Source organism: Corylus avellana, chromosome ca9 (assembly GCF_901000735.1).
Source record: "Corylus avellana chromosome ca9, CavTom2PMs-1.0".
NCBI lineage: Eukaryota > Viridiplantae > Streptophyta > Magnoliopsida > Fagales > Betulaceae > Corylus > Corylus avellana.
This window is the reverse complement of record NC_081549.1, coordinates 22071899-22096566: the sequence shown is the minus strand read 5'-3', so window position 1 is coordinate 22096566 and position 24668 is coordinate 22071899. Positions and strand designations below refer to the sequence as shown.

At 35.4% G+C, this 24668-nt stretch overlaps 3 protein-coding genes and 1 long non-coding RNA gene across 7 annotated transcripts; 2 read left to right on the top strand and 2 right to left on the bottom strand.

Moving 5' to 3' along the window:
* The first annotated feature begins 793 nt into the window (after positions 1-793).
* On the top strand, positions 794-7700 carry LOC132191396 (uncharacterized). Of its 3 annotated transcripts, XM_059606389.1 has the most exons (12): positions 794-911; positions 2157-2332; positions 2714-2895; positions 3359-3479; positions 3591-3955; positions 4065-4142; positions 5104-5431; positions 5513-5712; positions 5915-5991; positions 6355-6456; positions 6932-7118; positions 7233-7700. In XM_059606389.1, exons 2-12 carry the CDS (start codon positions 2158-2160, stop codon positions 7329-7331), a joined length of 1914 nt encoding a protein of 637 aa, XP_059462372.1. In that variant the 5' UTR covers positions 794-911; position 2157; the 3' UTR covers positions 7332-7700. The 3 variants fall into 3 exon arrangements, with proteins under 3 accessions (XP_059462372.1, XP_059462371.1, XP_059462373.1); XM_059606388.1 differs by having other exon boundaries at positions 795-911; positions 3359-3955; XM_059606390.1 differs by lacking the exons at positions 794-911; positions 2157-2332 and adding an exon at positions 2539-2598 and having other exon boundaries at positions 3359-3955.
* Positions 7701-7743: 43 nt separating this feature from the next.
* On the bottom strand, positions 7744-8642 carry LOC132191398 (uncharacterized). The gene is made up of 2 exons (XR_009441275.1): positions 8162-8642; positions 7744-8054 (listed from the first exon to the last, which is right to left on the bottom strand). It is a non-coding gene; the product is annotated as an uncharacterized LOC132191398 (long non-coding RNA).
* Positions 8643-8672: 30 nt separating this feature from the next.
* Positions 8673-14237, bottom strand: LOC132191395 (protein SIEL). Of its 2 annotated transcripts, none has more exons than XM_059606386.1 (8): positions 13454-14237; positions 12978-13055; positions 12078-12311; positions 11761-11952; positions 11107-11247; positions 10915-11004; positions 10297-10835; positions 8673-9814 (listed from the first exon to the last, which is right to left on the bottom strand). In XM_059606386.1, exons 1-8 carry the CDS (start codon positions 14120-14122, stop codon positions 8896-8898), a joined length of 2862 nt encoding a protein of 953 aa, XP_059462369.1. In that variant the 5' UTR covers positions 14123-14237; the 3' UTR covers positions 8673-8895. The 2 variants fall into 2 exon arrangements, with proteins under 2 accessions (XP_059462369.1, XP_059462370.1); XM_059606387.1 differs by having other exon boundaries at positions 13478-14237.
* Positions 14238-22310: 8073 nt separating this feature from the next.
* LOC132191394 (uncharacterized) lies at positions 22311-24500 on the top strand. Its single transcript, XM_059606385.1, has 2 exons — positions 22311-22531; positions 23960-24500. Exons 1-2 carry the CDS (start codon positions 22421-22423, stop codon positions 24185-24187), a joined length of 339 nt encoding a protein of 112 aa, XP_059462368.1. The 5' UTR covers positions 22311-22420; the 3' UTR covers positions 24188-24500.
* The last annotated feature ends 168 nt before the right edge of the window (positions 24501-24668 follow it).

Sequence of the window (24668 nt, the reverse complement as noted above, 5' to 3'; positions counted from 1 at the left end):
ATATATTTTTTTTTTCTTCAAATTTTGCCTTTTAGATTTCAATTTTTAATTTTATCAATTTAAAATTTGGGTTTACAAAAATTTAAAATCAATAAATTTTATCAATTTTTTTTCTCAAATAAATAATAAAATAACAGCAAATACTATTATGTCATTCTCATTAGAAATTTACAATAATAAAACAAAAAAAATTAAAAAATGATCATCTCTAGCTAGTCTGTATTAGTGGTTGGAAACTTAGAGCCGAGTAATGCTATAAGTCTTTATAGAATTCTCTTAGAGTCATCACAAATGTGATGTGGCTTTTAAAATTACCGTTGTTAAATTTGAAATGTGATTGATTGACTTTTGATCTATTGGTGATTTTAAAAGCCACATCACATTTGTGATGACTCTATGAAAACTTATAGCATTATTCATTGGAGCCGAGCCACCATTTTGTTTCAAGGGTGGCACCTCATTGGATTTTTTTTTTTTAAAAAAATAAAACTTTTAATAAGAATGATATAATAGTTTTTTTTTTTTTTTTTAATCTCATTTCTGTTATTTATTCAAATAAAAAGATAGATTTTTTTTTTTTTGAGAAATTTCACATATTATAAATCTTTGTAAACTCAAGTCTAAAATTGACCAAATAATAAAATGAGACCTAAAAAGAAAAATCCCAAAATAAAAAAGCAAGGTTTCTTTCATTACTTGTGGAGAAAGTGCATAAAAAATGTGGATTACTGAATGAGAAACCCAATTCCAAAGTTTCCATTTTGAGTAATGACGTGTCAACCTGCCTCTGCAGCTCTGCTCCACTACTCTGTGTCTTTGCTTGTCATATAAGTTGCTCTCGTTGTCGTTCCATTTCGCGCTTCGCGTGAGTTTCCTCGAAGGTTTTGGTGCCCAAAAACCCCACTCTCAGAGTACGTCTCTCTCTCTCTCTGAAAATCCGTTCGCTTTATGTTTCTGAACGAGTAAGGCAAACAATGCGAGGAGTTTTGTGAATGGATTGATTTGATTTAGACGATCAACTTTTTTGTCTTTTCTTTTTACTTTTCTTTTTCTTTTTTCTTTTTTTTTTGGATTTTTTTTGGCCGCGGAGTTTATGGGTTTTAGGGTCTTGGTCGATTGGGTTATTAGAATAAGAGAACTGGGTTTGTGCGATTTTCTTGTTTTCTTTCCTTTTCTTTATGCTGTTCTTTCATTTCTTGAGTTTTTGATGAGTCCTTTTAGATTTTGATGAACCATACCATTATAGCCATTTGGTACTTCTGGGGTCTATTCAATGGGTATTGAATGCTATTTGCCTATTTCGCATTTCGTTTGTTTATTTTCTATGTGGTTTCTTTGGAATTATATTTCTGTAGTGTGCTTGTGCTATATTTAATATATTACTATTGATTTCTTCGCTTTAATATGTTACTAATTGTCAATATGATAATTTTTTGTTCATTTATTTCAAAGTATTATGCTTTTGTATTTCTGTTGGCTGATATTTTAGAGCAATAATGGGATTCACAGTGTTCAAGATCTTCTTCTTCTTCTTCTTTATTTAATTTTTGGTGAATGATATTTGAATTTATGCTTCTTGTGGTATTGCCCGAGGAATGAACCTTTAAGCTCATAATATGTTCTCTGCTCCGAAATATTATTGATTGATGTTCATGAGCTACATAAGTTGCATTCAATGGTGTCTCAGGCTTGTGCTTCATGCACTCAGTTAAACTGAGCTCAATACCTCAAAAGCCTTATCATAATTGATCGAGATAACTCACACAACCCCATATTGTAAATTGTCATGCAATTGTCAAAATTGCATTTTTGATGCCTTTTAATGTGGTTTAGTGACAACTTGCCTTGGGAGGAAGTCAATGACTTCATTTCAACTTTTGTCCCCTATAGTTTTTTCACCAGTGATCTCACTATCTTCAATTAAATATGCTTAATTAATAGCTTTCTTCTTTCATAGTTGTCTAGCCATGGGTACATTCGTAAGAGTGATTAGTCTTAGATGTGTTTCATGATCCTTCATGGTTGACCAATATCTCTTTAATTCCTTCCCACCCTTTTCCATGCTTGTGGTGTATCACGCGTATGGCTCTTGTGGCAGCATAAGTATTCATTTATTATCTGGGTTTCTGATATGGTTTTGCCTCTTTGAATTACAGAATGGTTCCAGGGAGGAAAACACAGACGTTTATTATTAATGAAAGTGCATCTTCTTCTCCAAATCCATTGAGTAGCTCTGTCTCCACCAGAAATTTGGGGAAGAGTCAGCTGGGTGGGGTCATTTTTGGTTGCACGAACAGCACCATAAAAGAATGTTTCTTTAAACAACTCTTTGGTCAGTCATCTACCCTCGTTGCTCGTTGCGTGTCTAGCAACTTACTTTTGATTTTGTCTTTCTCTTTGGGGTTTCAATTCTCGTTTTGTATTGTGAAGCTTTCTTAGTAATTAAAAAAATGCTTCCTATAGCAAATTATGTCAAGATTATACTGAATTTCTTCCTATTAATTGTACTCTAATCGTAACTGCTAGCTGTACCTTGAACTCCCTTCTATAAGCGCTAAAGCATCATGATCAGAAGAACAAGTGAAGCGCATTATTTCTGTACATTACAAACTATAAATCTTATTTTGTGAGCAACATGTTTGCTGCTGATTTGTCATTTTCTTCATATATTTGGCTCCAACAGAATATGAAATATATTTTTCAACTTTGACAGGCTTACCAGCTCAACACTTTTCATATGTGAAGAATATTGATCCTGGCTTGCCCCTGTTCCTATTCAACTACAGTGATAGAAAACTCCATGGAATCTTTGAGGCTGCTAGCACTGGCCAAATGAATATTAACCCTTATGGCTGGACCACTGATGGTTCAGAGAAAACATTATATCCTGCACAGGTATCATATGAAATTTTCTTGTACGTTGGGGGAAACTACATTTACCCACCTCTCTAACTATCGTCTTTTTTGCAATGTCTTCCTAATGTTTCAATTTTTGCAATGCCTACCCCACACGCCTCCCCCCCCCTTCAATCTATCATTGAGGTTGCAATGTCCTCCCTTCTGTGACCCAAAATGACAAATATCCTCTATAAGATACAAGAAAAAGAGAAAAAAAGAAAAAAGAAAAAAGAAATGGTAAGTTTTTTTTATCTTATTGAGGGTATTTCATTTTGATTCACAGAAGGGGGACATTGCAACCCCAATGGTAGATTAGGGGATAAATTGCAAAAATTGAAACATTTGAGGACATTGTAGAAAGGATGGTTGTTAGAGGGGGGTAAATGTACTTGACGCTATATGTTGCATTTTGTTCAACAGATGGGTCTGATACTCATTTTGTGCTGCTTTCTACAAAAAGGTTCAAATCCGTGTCCGCCTGCAGTGCCAACCACTTCTTGAAAATCAGTTTAAACCTATAATTGCCGACAACTACTACTCTCAGACCCATTTCAGATTTGAGCTAGACCATGCTCAAACAAGTAGGCTCATTTCCTTATTAGCATCTTTAGCAGTTGCTCCAGGTACTTCTGTAGCACAGAGTGCTGCAAAGTGGAGAACTATTTTTCAAGCTCTTCCCCCGAATGATGCAGGAGGGAAAGGTAAAGGGTTTAAGGCACTTGCTTTGGAAATTGAGCATTCTGATCACTCGAGTCAGAAATCGGATTCTACAGATGTTGCTTCTTCATTTGATGAAGACAACCGGCCATTGGAAGCTGAATTAGATGCAAAGTTAGTCGAACAAGATGAGAAAAATGTCATATTAATGAAACTGAAAGAATTGGCTCTTCGCTGTGAACATCAAGACATGCCTGTGTTGGGTTTTGTAGACGATACTGCTGTTATGAATGGTATTCAATTGGAAGACAAAACATTTCTAGGGAAGCCAACAGGTGTAGAAGAGAAAAAAGAAGAGAGCCCCCATTCATCAGCTGAGTGTCAGTCAACCATAGCTCAGGTAATTGAGGATGTCAGTTGTCCACATTCAATGACTTCTAAACATGGCGTCCCTTTTAGGTCTGGTATTGTTTACAATCATTCTCATATGTTCTTATGTGTATATGTAGTTGAGTCAAGAGGTACAAGAGCTAAAGGCTTTTACTGAAGAACAAACTCAGAAGATGCGTATTTTGGAGCAGAAGCTGGTATTCCTTGCTACGCTCTTAATGTTTGAAGTTTTCCATTTTCTATAACTGTTTTTAGACCCTTATATCTTGGATAGTTAAATAAGCAAAGTAGCTTTGCCCTTTTCTTTCAATAAAATTATCAATCACAAAAAAAAGTTAAATAAGCAAAGTAAAAAGCTTGCACTTGGGTTTGTTTGATCATCCCTTGGGAATTTAGTGGCTTGATCTTATTCTGATTGGCATATGAAGGAATGCACATGCGGCCATTTGAAAACCGCAGTTAGCAGTAGAATTGATGGTATGAATTCAGTTTGAACTTTTTATGAAATGTTGCCCAATCAAATTTGTAATCTTTTTGATGTTGATGATTGATTTTTCAGTAAATTCCCATTTAGTATCATAGATTTCTGCAAGTTATAAATAAATGATGTACCTTTCTTTTGTTATATACAATGATTTTGATGTATATTTTGACTTACTAAAAAAAAAACGGAAGAGGAACAAAAGGTGTTGGACAAAGAAAAATGATACCTTGAATGGATTCTGTCATAAATTAGGATTATTGAATTTAAGGTTTATTAAAGTTGAAAAAACCTCGTGCAGATGTTACTCCTACTGGATTGTGGAAAATGAGGACACAGAGTTGCTCTGATTGGTTGATTAGGTAATTAATTGAAAATTTCAGGCCCATGAACATGGAAGAAGCTTGGAGGAGAAATTAAAAATAAAGTTTATTTCAATATCTAGGTATTAAATAAATGATAACGGCAAGTAACTTACAGTTCATATGTCCAACCTTTTCATTTCAAATTAGAATTACAATCGATACGCCAGAGGCTTCATGCTTATGCTATGCCTCTTTTTTGTTGGAACTTGCTACTGCACACCTATAAATTGTTTGTGGGACGTGTACACTCAATTTTCTATTTTGCTCCTGTACTTCATGTTTGGATGAACACCATTTACCCTGGTTGTGCAGATGGAGGCTGAAATAGAAATTCAGCAGTTGAAAGATCATTGTTGTGTGACGTTGGAACCTGTGTCCAGTCCTACTGAGGCACTTGTTAATGAGATGGTTATTGAGGAAGTTGATGAGCTGCATTTGGATCCTAATGAGTCAATATTTCTAGTAGGAGGATATGATAGTGAATCGTGGTTGTCAGCATTGGATACTTACTATCCTTCTCAGGATGTGATAAAATCTCTTAGGCCAATGAGCTCTGTCCGTTCATATGCTTCAGTTGCACAGTTGAATGATGAGCTTTACGTATTTGGTGGTGGAGACGGTTATATGTGGTATGACACAGGTATGAACTCCTAACGACTTTTCAAAAATGTTTTTACTGGAGTCCAAGATTTGCTAACATTTCTATCAACTTCCTGTGAAGTTGAGTCATACAGACCAGCTAATGATCAGTGGACCTTGCGCCCTTCACTGAGTCAGAAAAAGGGAAGTTTAGCTGGAGCTACTCTAGATAACAAAATATTTTCCATTGGTGGGGGGAATGGTGTCGAAAGTTTTTCAGATGTTGAAATGCTTGATTTAGACATTGGAAGATGGATCCCAACGCAGTCAATGTTACAAAAGGTAATATATATTGGTTAGTTTAAAAGGTAATATATATTGCTTAGCTCAAGGTACAAGTTACTTGTGTTTCATAACTCATGCCTCATTCATTATCTTATGTGTTTCTGGCCCTTAAGGTACATCCTCCTGTTTCTCAAATACTTTATGTTTGTGCAAATTGATTAAAACTTAGTCCTCAAGCGTGTTTCTTTCATTTTCCCAGCGGTTCGCTCTTGCTGCAGCGGAACTGAATGGGGTGCTTTATGCTACTGGTGGATATGATGGGAACGATTACTTGAAGTAAGACATCACTTCTTTGTTTCTCAGTTTCTCTCTAAACCTGTGTTTATATATATATCCATGTGTTCACATCAACATGCATGGACTCAGAGATACATTGAGAAGAACATATCTATGTGTTTTTTGGCCCAGCAAAATACGTGTGAATACAAACCCACATACACATAAGCAGCATGCACACACAGGAAAAAAGGGGTATGTACACACTCATACACTACACAAATGAGGCACATAATAGTTTAAGAGAGCTTAATACATTTAGAACGAAGGAAAACTGTAGAATTACTGCATCTTGAAGATTGTCTTTTTGTATTTTTAAATGCCTCTGTATCAAGGGCTGACTGGAATTTTCTTCTGCCTCAGGTCTGCTGAGAGATTTGACCCCAGAGAACATTCTTGGACCAGAATTGCGAGTATGGGTACAAAGAGGGGCTCCCATTCCCTGGTTGTTTTGAATGAAAAACTGTAAGTTTTTCATTTGTACTCTATCAATGACCTTGCACATGAGTGTCCAAGGAAATATATGATGGTGCACTAGATTATTAGATATGTCTTGGGCATATAGATACGTATCATTCTGTCCAAACTTGAGCTGTTTTGAAAGCTATAGTTTTTCATTTTCAACAGAGGAAAGCATAATATTAAGTTTTTTATTTGTTAATATTTTTTTTAGCAAGGACGAGAAATTTCACATAGAAATTAATAAAGAGAAAAAAAGTTTGACCTTTATTAAATATGAAACTGTATACTGTTTCCAAATAATCCGCAACAATCAGACACCTAATTTGTAGATTGATGTGTTCATGAATGGGGGCTGCTCTGAACAGAATTATTTTGACATTGATTGTGTGAAATTATGCTCTTTACTTTTCTCTTTTCGAATTTTGATATTTAAATTTCGGTGCATTCACGTCTCACTATCAATGTTTACTTTTTACAGATATGCTCTGGGTGGATATGATGGAAGTGCTATGGTTCCAAGTGTGGAAATATTTGATCCACGTCTCGAATCATGGATGACTGGGGAACCAATGAAAAAACCTAGGGGGTATTCTGCGGTTGGTGTTGTCAATGAATCTATCTATGTAATTGGAGGGGTTCAAGTTGGCCAAAACCTTGTTGACACAGTGAGTTACATTTTGCTATGGTTTCTCTGATGCACAATTTTTTTTTTTTTTTTTTTTTTGTTGTTTGGTCTCATCAATTTCAACTGCTGATTTTCCTTTGTGATATAATGACAGATTGAAACTTACAAGGATGGCCAGGGTTGGCAAGAAACCTCCACAAGGGCCATTGGGAAAAGGTGCTTCCTGTCAGCTTTTGTTTATAATCAGATATGAAGGGAGGCTTCACGTAGTTGATATTACTCAAGTGTATAGAAGAAGAAGAAGCTAATTGATATGATGGCCATTGAAATAGGCAACTTAGCCTCAGTCTTTTGTTAGTAAGGTGTTATGGGATGGAAATGCGCATGCCGAAGAAATGTTGTGGCTTGCATACGAGTGTCTTTATATATAGCAGCCATCAGTTTTTGCTGCTTCTAAGATTTTTGAATATTGATGCCCTATTATATCTTGAAGTTTAGTAAGAAATACCATCAATTTGTTCTGGGTATTGTCACGCTTGTGATGAGAAACGATTGAGTGGTGCGCCCATGATGGGCTAAAATCACCAATAGTTGAAAAGAATAGTAATGGATGTGGTTTGGTGTCATGCTTCTTCTTTAGCAGTCATGGCTGGTTGCTCATTACCAAAGCAAGAATTCAATCTTTGATAGATCCTTCAAAAGAATTTGAAGGGCCGCTAAAAGTATACATAGAGGAATGGGTCCTGACAAAAATACAATCAATGTTACTTGCAAATGTCCTTATCAACAATCTCCGTTAATGGGACGGGGGAGGGGGAGAGGGAAGAAGGCAGCGACTGTGTGAGCTTTACAGACTTCCCATAAATTTATCCTCGAGTCTGACGTTAAATAAAATCGATACTCCCATCTTCGTTCAATTAACAAAAACCTCTTATACAGCGTGTGCACAAGTATAGCCACTCTGGCTGCTTTATCCCTTCACAATAATCCAACCCAGCATACATGCAAACATAAATTAAAAATAAATAAATAAAATAAAAATAAAAAGAAAATGGTGAAAAAATTTGAGGGGTCAAAACTTACCATTACAGGATTTGAGCATTTGATCCAGAAGTGTCTACAGCTTCCACATTCAACAAAAATGCACAGACAGGCATCTTTAAAAGGGTTAGATATTAAATAAGATTTCAGAACAACGTCAGCTCAAAAGCTATCAGCTCATTCATCTTCTCAAAAGCTATCAGCTAATTCATCTTCTCAATTCTTTCGCCATTTTTACCCTTTAGGAGCGCAAGAACCCAGAAAACCACACTGCAGATATGGAGGTTGGGGAAGAACGGGAAACAAAATAAAAAGGCTCAAAACTTTAGGGCTGAAACATACCTTCAGAAAAGATAAACAGAATATATAAGTGTGTGCAATTCAAAAGCTTCCAAGTCATCCAACTTAGAGGAAATTGCCAAGCAAACTACTTGAAAGAGGAGAGTGGTAACCAGAAGGGATTCTTTGGTACAATGTTGGAGGAGCAGAAATGAGCTGGTTCCTCTAGTCTTGTACTTGAAAATCAATGTACCTACCCCCATAACTTAAAAATAAGTCTATACTTATTCAAGACTAGCATATAAAGCTGGTCTACACCCTCTTCAGGCTGATGAATGCCATTTTCCACGACCGTCCAGATGAGTGAAATACTTAATAGGGTCTACCATCATTGATTCATTCAATCCATTTGATTCTTCGATGGAAGAAATCTTATATGCAAAGATAAAGAGTAATGCTTTGAACTGCCATAATAGACTAAAACAAACAATTCAGTCTTAAATAATCGTGGAGAGACAAACTTCCTTTTCTTTGCAAAGATACGTTAGCTCACGTTCTGGACCCCCATATTTTTCGACACGTGAAACATCCTCAAACAAGCATTCCATACCTAGACAGACCCTCAATGTGAAACAAATTGCATTGGGGGTTCTGTAAAAGGGCACCACGTACGTAAATTTTCTGACCTCAGCACTGCTTCCAAAGAGGTTCAAATCCAAAAACACAAACTGAGTTGACTCATCATCCATAGTCATTCTCAGCCACAACTTATTCTCACTCGATATATTATGAAGAGTAATCTTGCACGGTATACCAACAGGTAGTCGTGGAACAAAATGAAGAGGATTTTCAGAGTCATTATCAGGAACAACAAGTTCTGCCCTAACCTGATCGAGCCTTCCACAAAGCACAAACTGCTTAAGGGAGAAATGTTGAAGCAATTCCTTAAACAGAAATGGACTGCAGGAAGTTCCACTGCTAGAGGTTCCAATTAGGCACAATAATTTTCCAACTTCACTAACAAAATTAGATGGCTCAATAGATCCTGATTTGAGAATAGAATTTACATCTGACAGTGTAGCAGATAGCTTTTTCAAAGTAGAAAAATGGCAGCAGATTTCAACTTTACACAACCTGAGAGTACGAGTCAGAAGTATCAGCTCTAAGATTTGCAACTCCTGTTCTAAAGACAAACCTGTAAACGTACTCCTCATTTCTCTAAGCCCAATGTCTAGTTTTCCCAATACAAGGTCCAATTCTCCCATTCCAGAAGAACAAAGCTTTTTTGCAGGCAGGAAGTGTTCCCAAACCTTTGCAAGATGTTTCATTACCCGGAGATACTGCAATGTAAATGCTACAGCGCCAACAGATCCAAGTGACTCAGACGTGAATGCTGCCAGCTCTTCCTTAAAACTCCTGCATTAGAGAGTGAGAAAAAGGGTCTTATACAGGGAAGTTGTAAACAAATCTGGCAATTCAAAACATGCAGAATATTGGGTTATGAGGGCCATTCAATTTTTTTTTAAAAGGAATCCATGTACTTAATAATTCATATTGTTGAACATGCAGTCCCCTGTGATGACAGATGTCACTCAATCCCAGGAGCCAGCTGGAGTTTCTTCCTTAATAAAGCACCCTAAGCTCAGAGAATCATAACAGATGGATCTACATTTATGGCTGAGAGTCTCCCATGTCTCCTTTACTATCGGTCCATATAGACTAAGAATGGTATACAGCCCAAAACATGAAGGCTAAACAGACTTTTAAAAGGAGGCTTGAAGGGTTAGGACACATATAAAACCATACTTTTTTTTTTTTTTTTGATAAGTACATATAAAACCATACTCCATAAATAGAAATAGAAAACATGTCAATGGAAAAGAAAACAATATTACAACCTTAGAGTCCTTAGTACTTCTTTCGTAAATCCTGATAGTATTAATGGCCAAATATCTTTGACCTTTGAAAGGATAAGATTCATGGCCTTCATTTCTTCCTGATGAACCCCCAGCTGGAATCCTACAAGCGGAGCTGCTACTTCCATTGTCTCCGTCATTGTCCAAGACTGAAGTTTGGAGGTCCCATGCTCTTCTAGCTGCAATGGTGTCCCAACATTATCACTGATCTCATTGCTAGTGCTATTTGGAATATCAATTACAGGCAAATCTGGCTCCATCTCTCTGAAATTTAACTCTGTTGTAGAGAATCTTGTCGATCTACTGCATTGAGTCAAGTAAGTCAAAAGAGCATCTTGACTCATTACATCAGTCAAAGCAGCAGAGATCCTTCCCAGCAATGTAACTGCATAAGAAAATATTCTAGGTGGAATACTGCAAGCATGCTGCTTATGTGATAGTGGAGCTGAAATGGCCACAACTAGCAATGCAGCCACTCTTGCACTATCAAAGCCCAGCTTGCCTTCAGAAGCTGGCTCTACCTGAAGTAAACGAAAAAGGCCGAGAAAATGATCAATAGTTGAATTAGATCTCATGATTACCCTTTAAAAGCATACTAACCTCCTCAGAAACCTCGTTGATAATGGACACCACAAATTTCCCATGATTATGGCCAATGTGAAACAAAGCAGAGAATATGTCAGCTTCATCCTGGAAAGAAGTAATATGAATCAGCCAAAGAAGTAACAGAATAAAGAAGAAATTTACAAGCATACATGCATATATAGACACACTGGGTCCAACAAAACAAACCTGTGGATGTTTTTCCAAACTTCCAATGAGGCCATGAACAAATAATCTAAATAACTCTATATTTGGCAGCTTCACTAATTTAAGTATTTTCCACGTAGTAGATCTGATGATCGTATTACCATCCGATAGAGTGCCAAGAAACTGCAAGATCAAATCATGTACATAATCAGAAAACAAGTATAAATGGACCACTTACAATGAGCAAGTTGAAATTGTTAAAGAATGCCAACCAAACAAATGTTAAACAGAATATACCAAAAGAGGGAATATAATCACGATTTATTTGGACAAAAAAATTGGAAGAACAACCTTAGGAGGAATACCCAAAGGAGAAAAAAACTATCCCTATTAGTTAGGAGTTCAGAATACTGAAGTACTTTATCTGAAGCAATTCCATCGATATCCCACACTCAAATTTCAGTCACACAGTCACTCCATGGAATCCAATCCTGTGAGATAACCTTCGCTAGGTAGATTTGAATTAAACACTAAAAAGATCTATTATACAGAACTATCTAAATGACTAGTTTCACCTCATTATGGAAGCCGCATCTTGCATTCATAGACAGTATGCAAAGCGAAATTCATCAAACACTTAATATACAGTATAATTGGAAATCTAGTCAAGGTCATCCTGAAGGATCAGAAATTTACCATATGCATGTGTGTTCCTTGCACGTTTAGATGGCCATAGGTTGCCATATGCAGCATAGTCTCCAAAGCTTGTAATCGGACAAATATTGAATCATCATTTAGTACATCCATTAACAAATCTAATGCTTTCCCAGAGAACTCAGCAGAGATGATGGTGAGTGTACGGAAGGAATGACAGGCAGACTTTCTAACCTTCAGATTTAGCACAAACACCAGCATATAATCACGGAGAATGTGTATGAGAAAGTGGATCTAATCCATATAGAACTGTGTTCAACGTAATAGAAAGAAAGGGAATGACGGGCAACAAAAGTTACCTCATAGAATTCATCCTCAAGTCCATGCACTAAAACTCCAGCCATGCTCGATGCCAATATTTCAAATTGTTCAGCAGGGAACTGACCACGAGATGTCATCTTTTTTGTGATCCCTAGTACTCTCTTAGATAAGGTTTGTAAAAGAATATCCTCAGACACCATTTCTATCTTCCCAAGGGCATTGAAAACTTCAACTCGGACCTCCATGCTCATATCTCTTCCCATAGAACAGAGCTGCAAGTGTACACAATGCGTGAGATATCATGGTAAGAACCCCACAAAATGCTTAAAATAATCAGATGAAATAACATACATTGAGACAATATGATAGGAAGGGAATGTCCTACCATACACCTGATGCAAGGTAAGGGTGATGATTTATTTCCTCGAAGAGCCCCTAGACAATATTTGACTCAATCAGATTAGTGCACCTATCCAAAATTGCAAGGATGTGGATACTTATTAAGAACATCGCAGAGGGGAAAGAGAGAGTATATTTACTATATTAATGCCAGAATACAATAACAGTTGAACTCATGACATGCCTAACACAAAAATTACAGGAACCTATGCGAGAAAATTGGGTCAAATTTATAACCAAGCACCACGGATAGTTCCTTCCCGTCTACTGCCTGAACAAAAGTACTCTTTATTTATTCTAATTTTTATAAGGTTACTTGATGGAGACAAAATTCTTAAAGATGCATGATAAAACTACAACAGCATCATAAACAAGCATAGTCAAGCTAATTCCACACAACATAATTGACAATAAAGTTACGTAAGCATTCGTCTGTTGATGCGCCAGGAACAATAACACGATCAAATTTGATGCATACAGTAGAAATAAGAGAGGACAACAATGTCATATAAATTACAAAGAAAAGTCTTAAGCAATACCTTGATGAATAAGTCATCCGACCAATACAGTTTTGCATCTGGGTTGGCTGCTACAAGGATCAGACCCCATGCACTCACCTAAATTCACAGCACAGAGAAAGTCCATTAGCATCAATCCCTTCCGCAAGGTTTACGTACTACAACGTGAAAACCAACCGTCTTGTTGATCCCATGCAACACATAACAAAAAAACTATAATTAAATGGGGAAGTAAAATAAATTGTTATCATCATCTTACTTATCAATAAAAAAAAATTGTTATCATCATCTTATCCTTTGCACTGTACTTCTCATTGGTAGAACTCAAGCAATATTGTTTCAATAAATGATATAGCAATATAATATATAAACCATTAAATCTATAAAATCTAATATGGACGATAAAATGGTTTCCACAAAATGGAGAGATACTAAATTATAGATACAATTACAATGACAAAGAAAAGGAAAATGCATTTTAGAGACAAATATCTTACGGCGCGAACCGCAGCGGATCTTACGCAATCTTCCATGTCACAAAGAAGCTCAACGGCACGGCAATAACAGCCCTGAATCATACCAGGGTCCTCGATAACACCGGGCTTGCTCAATCGAACGAGCCCATCAAGAGCGATCTTCCTCACGTTCGGGTAGGGGTCCTTGGTAAACCCTAGAAACAGAGTGAGCAACACGTACGGCCCAATGCAGAACCGCTCGGCATTTCTGAGAAGCCATGACCGTACGGACACGGAGGGACCGAAGCACAAAGAGACGAATGACCGGTCGTCGAGCTCCACTAGGGTTCCGTCACTGTCCGCGATCGAGGCGAGCACGTCGAGCGACTCGGCGGTGAGGCGGGTCGACTCGGAAGAGAGGGGCGAGTGGGAGCGGACCGAGTCGGAGACGAGGCGAGAGAGGTTGGGGCGTTGGAATGCAATGTCGGAGAGGAGCTTTAGGGTTTGGTGAAGGACGACCGGGTCGCGACTGAGTTCAAGCGAGCGATTTAGGGCTTCGAAAATTGAGGAAATCGTGGATTCGGAAGTGGAGGGTGCGATGATGAGGGATCTGAAAGTAGCTAGGGTTTTGGGAGAGAGAAGTTCGTCGGGGAGGTTTGCTGAGAGGCTGCTAAGAGGTTGTTCGCTCGTGCGGAGCACGTGTTGCGCCATTGAAGCAGAGCGAAGCTTTGGTCTGACAGTGGTTAGGGCTTTACAGGAAGAGTATCTCACTGCAGAGAAACAGCGTCGTAGTCATGTCGTCTGGTGAAAAGAAAACACACGTGTACTACATGTCGTTTGATTAAATACCATGACTGCTGTGAAAACTTTAGGGAGGTTTGCTGAGAGGCTGCTAAGTGTCCTATACTTAACCTTTTTACCATTTTTTTTTTTTATAACATGATGATATGTATAATTACGTGATCAATTAATTCTTTTAGTGGCTATTTATTTATCTTATTGTTCTTACGTGACACTGTTAATTAATTCTTATATATATATTTTTTAAAAAAATAAAAACGATTAGTCTAAGGATTAATTACCAATGCCATATAACTGAGATAAAAGAATAGTGCGTAACATTACTCTTTAATCAGATGTTGACAGATTGAAGTTGAAAAAAAGTGGTAACTGTAGTATTACTCTTTAAAATTTTCAAATAATATAAATCTCTTACAAATTGAGTTGTATGAATTTTTCAAACTATTTATAAAAATATTATGTATCTCTTGAACATGTGAGAAGTACATGTTTATTTATTTTTTTTATTAATGCTATTACAAAGTATTTAAGAAGCCCATGCTATTAAAAAAAACATATGTTTCTTCCATATCAAGGAACATATGATACTTTTAGGAATTTAGTTAGATAATAGGAAATTTCTGTTGATTGTAAATGACATAACGATGTATTAGATTTATATAATTTAAATTTAATCTTCTAATGATGGTTTTTAATCCTTTTCATAATGAGATTAACTGGATCTATTTCGTTAAAACTAATTATTTAGATTTTAATTAGGAGAGTGGACATAGAAAAACAAAAACAAAATTATGTTGTCAAAAGTACCTATCAAAAAGTTGGTAGAGCAGACAAGAGAAAATGGGACAAGTCTTTGTGATCGGAAATTTCCACCCAACAGGAGAGAGGTGGGCTTTCCTGTGAAGTGGTAGGGATGGAAAGCACCCAAATCCAAATCAGGCTGGGTTGTAAAAGCAAAGAATATGTAACAATAGATTGATGGACCACGACTACCACTAATGAATTGCAAATGGTCTAATAATAGGATCCATTCAATCATCCACTTAGGATTTGTATATTCAAAATTACATGTAATTGGGTTCATTTGGTGGAGCGGTTAAATGTACAGAGATCAGAAACAACACCAAAAGTAAAAGTACTCTTTTGGGCCGACACCGACACTGATATTGAGATTAAATGTTTTAATAAACCTAATCATAAAGGATGGATACTAGGTGTTGTGCGTATCAGCCCATATAGTGCTTTAGCTTTTTACCATCAGTCTAAATCTTTTTCTTTTTTCTAGTGGTGAATGTTAGAGAAGTTATTAGAGATTCAAACTCTTCACCTAAGAACAATCATATCATTATGATATTAATCCAAAGGAATCTAGAAAAGGCCCGCAACTTAAGGATGTGAATGCGCTCTTTCAACACATATTAAGTCATAGCTTAACTTCAATCTCATCAAGGATATAGTGATTGACAGGTAGTGGACATGGATTAATGGACATTAGTTTCATTCCCCGTGCAATAGTCTAACTATAATCTTGATGTGGGTAGAAAATAAGCTTAGAGTCAAGTCCAAAACCAATGACGGACCCATCCTCTTCCAAAGTGCATGCCTCCTCTTTCAGAGGAATTCCCTCCACCCCATTTTCTTTTCTTGAGGCAAAGATGCTGACTTGATCGTTATAAGCTCCTCTCTTTGTGCCGATGCCACTTTGGTAGTTCGCTTCAAGAGTATAATGATAAAGAATTAGCGAACATGGATTAATGGATATGAGTCTCCTTCCTTTACCATCGAGCCACATAAAGACTCGAACTCGTATACTATCCTTACCAAACCATAACACTAAACCAACCACTCCAATGATATCATCACATATATGCTTTTCTTTATACTAATGCATCTTATTATGTCCCGTTGCTCACCTAATACTGGCATATAGTTGCTAAAATATATGTAGTGTTAATATATCATTTTTCTATTGAGGTAATTACCAAAAACACATCACCAAGACAATGAAGTGAGTGATCGACTTTGACGTAGTCACAAAACAAAAGGTCCAGATTCTTATCTATGCAGATCTCCACCTTTTAATCAAAGCCATTTTTATATGCATGACTGTTAAATTTATTATTTACTTTTTTGGAGTGGTGCTATATATCACACCAGCATGAGTGAACAGTATTCACGTCGGCCGTCAAGTGATGTAGTATCCACGATTTAAAATGAAAAGATTAAAAAAATAAACAATAAATTTATAAAAACCGTGCATATTGTTCACTCAACATGAATACCGTTAACTTACGCCAATGTGGTGTATAATACTACTATACTTTTATAAAGAAAAAATTTCTTGCTTCAATTGCAAACAGTTCATACTTGTCTGCTTCACATCTATCATTTGTTCCCACACATTTGAAGTTGATAGATGACCCCACAAAATATGTTTTCCATAAGTCTCCTCTTCTAGGCCACAAAATTGTAATGCAAGTATGGTGGGGGCAGGTAGCCACTTACCCTTCCATATTTGCATCACCTATCCTCCATATTAGGCTACTAGCCCTTCTTTGAGTAGACCCTCTCTCACCAAATGCTTTTCCATTATTCATTTTTTATTTAAATAAATAAATAAAGAATGTGGTGATAAACATGAATTCCTTATAAGGTGTTATATATTTAAATCTTAATTTGTCTTCTCTCTTTCTTTCTTCTATAAAATATTTGTACACGTATTTCTTTCTTTATTTTATTTATATTTTCTATCTTTTTTTTCTTTCTTCTCCATAAATTGATAAGAGAAATTTAACAAAGTGCTGTAATATTCCATCTATATAATAGGAAAGAAAAAAAAAAAAAAATAAAGCATTTGGGGTTAGGCTTCCTATAACAGGGCCCACGACCATTAATTGTAGTGGGCCATTTGGGGTTAGGCTTCCTATAATCGTACGTTTCTCATAATTTGGTCTGTGCCTAATCCAAATCGGTCCAGTGGAACGAAATCTATGACATGTCGAATTAATTGATTAAAAAATTTCTCCCACCTGTCCACTAAAGAATTGGCCTTTTAGTTTCCAAAAAAAAAAATTGGCCTTTGGTGGCAATTCTCTGCATCTAATTCCTAAAGCTAAAAATTTCCAACGTAGACTAGAATTTTCTGTAGAGAGTATGTCATAAGATTCTTTTTATAAAAGCTAATCTTTATAAGCAAAACGTCATCACGGATGCAATGTGCCCTATTTGTATTCTTGTAGAGGAGACATGTTTCTACATCTTGTGGGGCTATCCTTCAACTAGAGACGTGTGGAGTGAGAGTTTGAAAACATTTCATAAAAGTTCTTTATGCGAACCAACGTTTGGGCAAGTGGTGGAGGCGATGTTTTAGATGTGTGACAATGAGGAGCCGTGTCTTTTTGCCGGGATTACACGTAGAGTGTGGTTTCGGAGAAATGAAATCGTCCATGGGGTTCCTTCACCTACCCGAATGTGCTGGTCCAGCAGGCAAGTGATGCTTTAGTTGAGTTTTGTGCAGCAAATAACCGAGAAGTCGCTACCATATCCGGTCTCGAAGAACCTAATGGGGGCAGTTGGCTGGGTAGCCTTTGAGGTGGCCTATCCTACTGTCTGTAGTCCATTAGGGAGAGATTGGTACATGGAATATGATGTTTGCTAGAATGACGTTATGAGTTGTAATGAAGGAGTCCTTCTGCACTCCTCCTTTCTTGATTCATTGATAAAAGTAACCACGTTTTTTATCAAAAAAAAAAAAAGAAAAAAAAAAAGGAAAGAACTAAAGTTCATAAATTACATTTTCTCCTTTTCGTTGGGTTTCTGTTTGTCCCCCGTATCCCTCTTTTCTCGGCCATGTGTCCCACACATTTTTCCCGTGCTCCCTTTATTTGACAATCTCCTTTTTAAGCAAATAAGGAATAAAAATTCAAAAAATGGTGGGACTCTCCAACAATAAATCAAAAACAAAAATACAATAATAAAAAAAAAAAACAAAACAAAACAAAAAAAAAAAACATAGAAAATGAGCCAAAATGGATCTTGGTCAACGGACCAAAAAAAGTAACAAACAAAGTGGTGTTTGAAGCAAATCAAAGACCTTACCTAACTTTGAAACAACAACCACCAAAAAGAGGTTGTTGAAAAAGAGAGACACAATTTTCATCTGAATCCGTTGAAATAGAGTAATGATCTCTTGTTGATGAAACAATCTCCACAACATAATCAAACAAGAATAGCTAACAGAGATTTCAAAAAAAAAGAAGTATAGAACAATATAAACATAAATACAAGATTAAAAAAAAAAAAAAAAAGTTTTGAGTTGTAAATCTATAGTCTATACTCTATAGATCTGTTTTTTTTTTTTAATTTTTTATTTTTTATTTATTTTTTTATTTTTAAAAAGAGATATAGATTTGTTTGTTAACAAATTTATTTATTTTTTCCTTATTTATTCTCTCTCTTTCATGGCTCTACATAGCATGCTGCTCCTGTTTTTACCGTTAGTAGTTTCAGTTTACTTGATCTCATTGCGATATTCACAACAAGGAAAGGGGAAGAAAATTCGAACTAATAACCTCTGTTTCATGAGACGTTGTTCACAGCGAATTGAGTTACCTTTTAAGGACGTAAGATCTCTTGCTATTACGTGGAACATGTCAATAATGTATGCTAATATGGGTTACCCTAGTTCAAGTATATTATCAAGAAATGTTTGGATACTTTAAACTTTATAACAAAAAAAAAAAAAAATCACAAATTAGGCATTTGGTCTATATATATCAAGCCATCCAATTGCACATTTTTATTATGTGAAGTTGATGCGTGGACTAGGCAATTGTGAATTATTATATTGTATGTCCATTACCATCATGACAAATCATATTCGCATATACACAGTTATCTTCTATCGTTATATTTGTTTTTCACTTGTACGATTTTTTTACCCTATCAGGATTTCGATCATGGGCAATGTGGGCATTGCAACAATACCCCTTTTTTTCTTTTTTTTCTTTATTTTTTTTTTATTATTTTATTATTATTATTATTATTATTATTATTTTTTAACAATTAATTTATTTAAAAGAAAGGAACTGTCTCATCCCGTCGCGTTTCTGCACCACCGTAACAATAATAAAAAGAGGTAATTTGTGAGAAACTATTACAAAAGGTAGTCTAGCCATCTTAGACATGGCCAAACTATTATAGAAAGCCATTCTTTCTTTTCTTTTCTTTTCTTTTTTTCAATTTTTTTAAATTTTTTAATATTACTATCACAATTTAGATGATTCATAAAGATTATATTACACTCAATAAAATATCTAAAGTATTGGACCACATCTAAATCCCACATCTCCTTTCAAGGTCTGTTCACACCTAGCCCGGTCCCGGCTACCCCCTCCTCTATATGTGAATATAATTGCAGCGTTCATTTATTTATTTTTATATGACAAATTAAATGGCATATGATGGCGACATTTACAACTTGTTTTTCTTTTTATTCATTCTGATCATCGAACAATAACCAAAGATTAATGAAGGATAAATAATTGGAGGCCAAACTTGGAAATAGATTGTCTCAATTTCATTTTCATTTAGTGCATTGAGGAAGATAAATTTATTCAAAAAATTTGCCTCTAAAAAATAAAGATAATATTGCCCTCCTAAATGCACTAAATGGATCTTCTCCTAATCATTTTTCCCAAACTAGAAACAGATGCTCTCAATTTCGCAGTATTTTATATCTGAAGGGTAAAATTGTCTACAAAAAGTAAAATAACAATTTTATCCATTAAAAAAAAAAAACAACAACGAACTAGAGTAAAGGGCTTCATTTGATAAAAGGGAGCAATGCTAAGTGACATTTCCATATTTTCCTTGTGTTCATGTAATTGGATTTTTATTAAATAGTGATTTTAAGAGTCTGTTTGGATTTGCGATTTGAAGAAGTGTTATTAAAAAATAATGATTTTAAAATGTACCATTTAAAAACGTGATTTTTAAAAATGCAGTTAAGGGTTGGGCAAAAATCATAACTTGACTTTTAAAATTGCAGTTTAGCCTTTAAAATTATACGTTTTCAAAATATCATATCTGTTACGTACGATTTGAATTTTTTTATTTTTTTTTTAGGGAAAATCAATTTGGTTTCATTAATAGTGGTCAAGAGCATAAAAGATCTTACAATTAGCTAAAAGATTACACGTCAAAAAATTAAAAACATAACAGATCTTACAATGAAAAACCAATCTATGACGTCAAATATCCGCTATCCCAGCCCAATTTTTAGATTATAGAACAGATCTGCTAACGCAAACTCCTTCCGAGAGCACATGAAGCTATTTTCCAAGTATGAGCAAAATATTCACACCCAAACCATTCTCCTCTCAACCCGAAAGCCAGAAGCATTATTCATGTCCTCAGTCCAACGGCTAGAACCATAAAATAAAAACAACAACAACAACAAAAACAAAAACAAAAATCCCCACAAGCAGTAGTGGAAAAGTATGGCATCATAGACATCTATTCGGAAGACACGTATTGGCTGAAGAAAACGATCAGATCTAAGTTTGAAGAGACTAGATCTGGATCTAGATCTACAAATTATATCTAAAGCAACCCGCCAGAAACGAAGACCGGTGAAGCCTACAGAGAAGACGCAGAGCACTGCTACCATGAAAGGGAATGAGGCAATTCTCTGCATCTAACTCCTAAAGTTAAAAATTCCCAACGTGGATAAGAATTTTCTGTGGAGAGCATGTCATAAGATCCTTTCCATAAAAGCTAGTCTTTGTAAGCGAAACGTCATCATGGATGCATTGTGCCCTATTTGTATTCTTGCAGAGGAGACATGTTTCCAAATCTTGTGGGGCTATCCTTCGGCCAGAGACGTGTGGAGTGGGAGTTTGAAAAAATTTCATAAAAGTTTTCCAAGTAGACCAACGTTTGGGCAAGTGGCGGAGGTGATGTGTCAAACGTGTGACGATGAGGAGCTCCGTCTTTTTGCCGAGATTGCACGTAGAGTGTGGTTTCGGAGAAATGAAATCGTCCATAGGGGTTCCTTCACCCACCCGAATGTGCTTGTCCAAACAAGCAAGTTGTGCTCTAGTTGAGTTTTGTGCAGCAAATGACCGAGAAGTCGCTATCATATCCGGTTTCGAAGAACCTAATGGGGGCAGTTGGTTGGGTAGCCTTTGAGGTGGTCTATCCTGGTGTCTATAGTCCATTAGATAGAGATTGGTACATGGAATATGATGTTTGCTAGAATGACGTTATGAGTTGTAATGAAGGAGTCCTACTGCACTCCTTCTTTCTTGATTCATTTATAAAAGTAACCACGTTTTTTATCAAAAAAAAAAAAAAAGAGAAAGAACTCCTAAAGTTCATAAATTACATTTTCTGTATTTCGTTGGGTTTCTGTTTGTCCCCCGTATCCCTCTTTCCTTGGCCATGTGTCCCACACATTTTTCCCGTGCTCCCTTTACTTGACAATCTCCCTTTTTTTTTTTTCTTTTTTTTTTTTAAAAGAAAAAGCAAATAAGGAATAAAAATTCAAAAAATGGCACAAAAAATAACAATTTTATCCATTAAAAAAAAAAAACTCACTAGAGTAAAGGGCTTCATTTCATAAAAGGGAGCAATGCTAAGTGACATTTCCATATTTTCCTTGCGTTTATGTAATTTGATTTTGGTTAAATAGTGATTTTAAGAGTTCGTTTGGATTTGCGATTTCAAGAAGTGTTATTTAAAAATATCGATTTTAAAATGTGCTATTTGAAAACGTGATTTTTAAAAATGAAGTTAAGGGTTGGGCAAAATCACAACTTAACTTTTAAAATTGCAGTTTAATCTTTAAAATTATGTGTTTTCAAAAAATCATATCTGTACCTACGATTTGAAAATGAAAATTTTCAGTATTTTTAAATTACAATTTTTTTAAAAATACAATCTCAAACAATTTATTTTTCACGATTTAATTTAAAATCACACTGTTTTGTAAAATCACAATACTAACCTCGCCCTAATTTTAAGATAAACAAAGAGGACGTGGGTGTTGATTTTCGCATTACTCTATAAAAGTAAACTCCTTTTTTTTTGCAACTATAAAAGTAGACTTTGGAAAGAAGAAGATTAGCCAGAATCGGAGCTCCTGTGGCCACTGAAAATTTAACACGTACTCCTTATACTCTCCGACACAAACACAGAATTAGCAAGATGCCCTGTCTTTACATCTCCACCAACGTCAGCCTGGATGGAGTTGACACCGATCCCATCTTTTCTGAAGCAACCAAAGCCGTCTCCACCATCATCGGAAGACCAGAACATGTACAGTTTCTCTCCCCCCCCCCTCTCTCTCTCTCTCTGTGATTTAAGTTTATTATTATTAGCTTTTCATGCGTATCAAACACCCCCGTCAAGAGAATCCTCCATTAATGCATATAACAGAAAAAGCTTCTTATATATATATATATATATATATATATATGGCAGAATCTTTTGCCTTACCCCTCCTTCCCCTCCTTTTTTTCTGGGTATTTATAAAAAGTTCTCAAGCTTATTTCTGCTGCATAAAATCTTCTTACTGTAAGTTGTTTGTGATCATTATAAGCTGTGATAAATGAAATGGCTGCGATCGATTGTTGTTATTTGATGAGAATGTTACTATAAATAAATTCTCTCTATTTCAATCGTGATTTTCGTTTGCTGGATACTTTATTCTTGTTTGTCTTTTCTCTTTTCTTTGGATGGATTGTAATTTTATTCACACATACAGTAAAGAGAAATAAGAAATGCTATTGCCTCCTTGGCATTGAGTGCCTTTCTTATCAGAATGGAAAGCTTAGACTTACCTAATTCAGAAATGCTATTTTTCTCCCGTCTCTCATTATCCATATGAATGAGAGATGGACTAGTATATGTCTCAAGTTTATTTGTCTGTGGGTCAATGCAATTTATAAATATTGACCTATATATAAAATGAGTAAAAATACATGCCATAAATAGTGCCTAGACATTCTTATGGTTCTTTTGTTAACAAATTGTACTATTCTTTAAATTCATTTATTATATCAGTTTAGTGTTATTATTTTTAAGTAATTAACATTAAAAGTTATTTAGATGGGTCGATGTAAACCGGAAGTAAAGAGTAGTATTAATTATAGATTGGTATAGATTGTTTGTTAAGGTGTTTTGAAAGAGATTTTATTTTATTTTTTATAATTTTTTGTTTGTTTAAAAAAGTGTTATAATGTGATATAAAAATAAAAATAATTTTAAATATTTTGTATTATAAGTTTTTTGATAATACTTTTTAAGAAGAAAGTTAGACAAACAAATTAAAGCTTATTCTCCTTAAGTGATAATTAAGAGCAGATAGACAGAAGATAAGAATCTCCTTCTCTGTTGTTATCTAGAAAGAAAGACAAAAACACAAAAACAAAAATAGAGATAAGATGCAGTGAGTAAAAGCAGTACTGATGATCCTATATAGGTCCCCCATTCCTACATCCTACCCTATCATCCCATTGTAGGAGTGCCAGACACCTATAATACATCACCATCAACTGAAAAATACCTTTACCTTTACTGTTTTACAGGAAAATAAAAAAATAAAAAATCTGTAAAACTCTGCCGTTTTGTTTTTTATGCCAAACAATATGATCATAACCCATGATTTTTACTTTATATAACTGCCCATGTTTTTGGCACAAGATAATATTTAACCTGCTTTTTATTTTTAATAACTTTCTGCAGTATGTGATGGTCATACTAAAAGGATCGCTGGAAATATCGTTTGCTGGGAGCAAAGAAGCAGCTGCATATGCTGAGATAGTATCCATGGGAGGCATTAATTCAGAAGTGAAGAAGAAGTTGATTGCTACCATCGGCACAATTCTGCAGAGCAAGCTTTCTATCCCCAGGACCCGATTTTTCCTCAAAGTCTATGATACAACTGCTGGGCGGAATTATTCCAAAATTTGACAATCGATCTCTGAACAACCGTTTACTTACAATTAAGTAAGGCTAGAAATTATGCTTTTATTTCGCTACTATTTTACTATGTTGATGTGACAGTGTCAATCAATTATTTAATAAGCTATTGCTGATCGGCAGTATCAACTTAACAAAGTAAAATATTAGTGAAATAAAAATGTAATTTCTAACATTACTTGCAGATCCTTGCACTCAAAACATTTTCCCCATGGCAACTCAGACTTGCTTGTATGATGTTTAGGTTTTGGGGGCGCCTAGTGCATTTGTTACAATGATATCAATAAGATATTCCATAAGCCAATTAGGTGATGAGAATGTGATTGTTATAGGGAGAAATGATGGGAAGGAAGCAAACCGACTTCTTTCGAAAACTCTTTTATAATTTACTAATATGTATTAATATATGATTAGAATCACGTTAATCATATATTGACATGTATTAATAAGTTATAAAAGAATCTAAAGAATA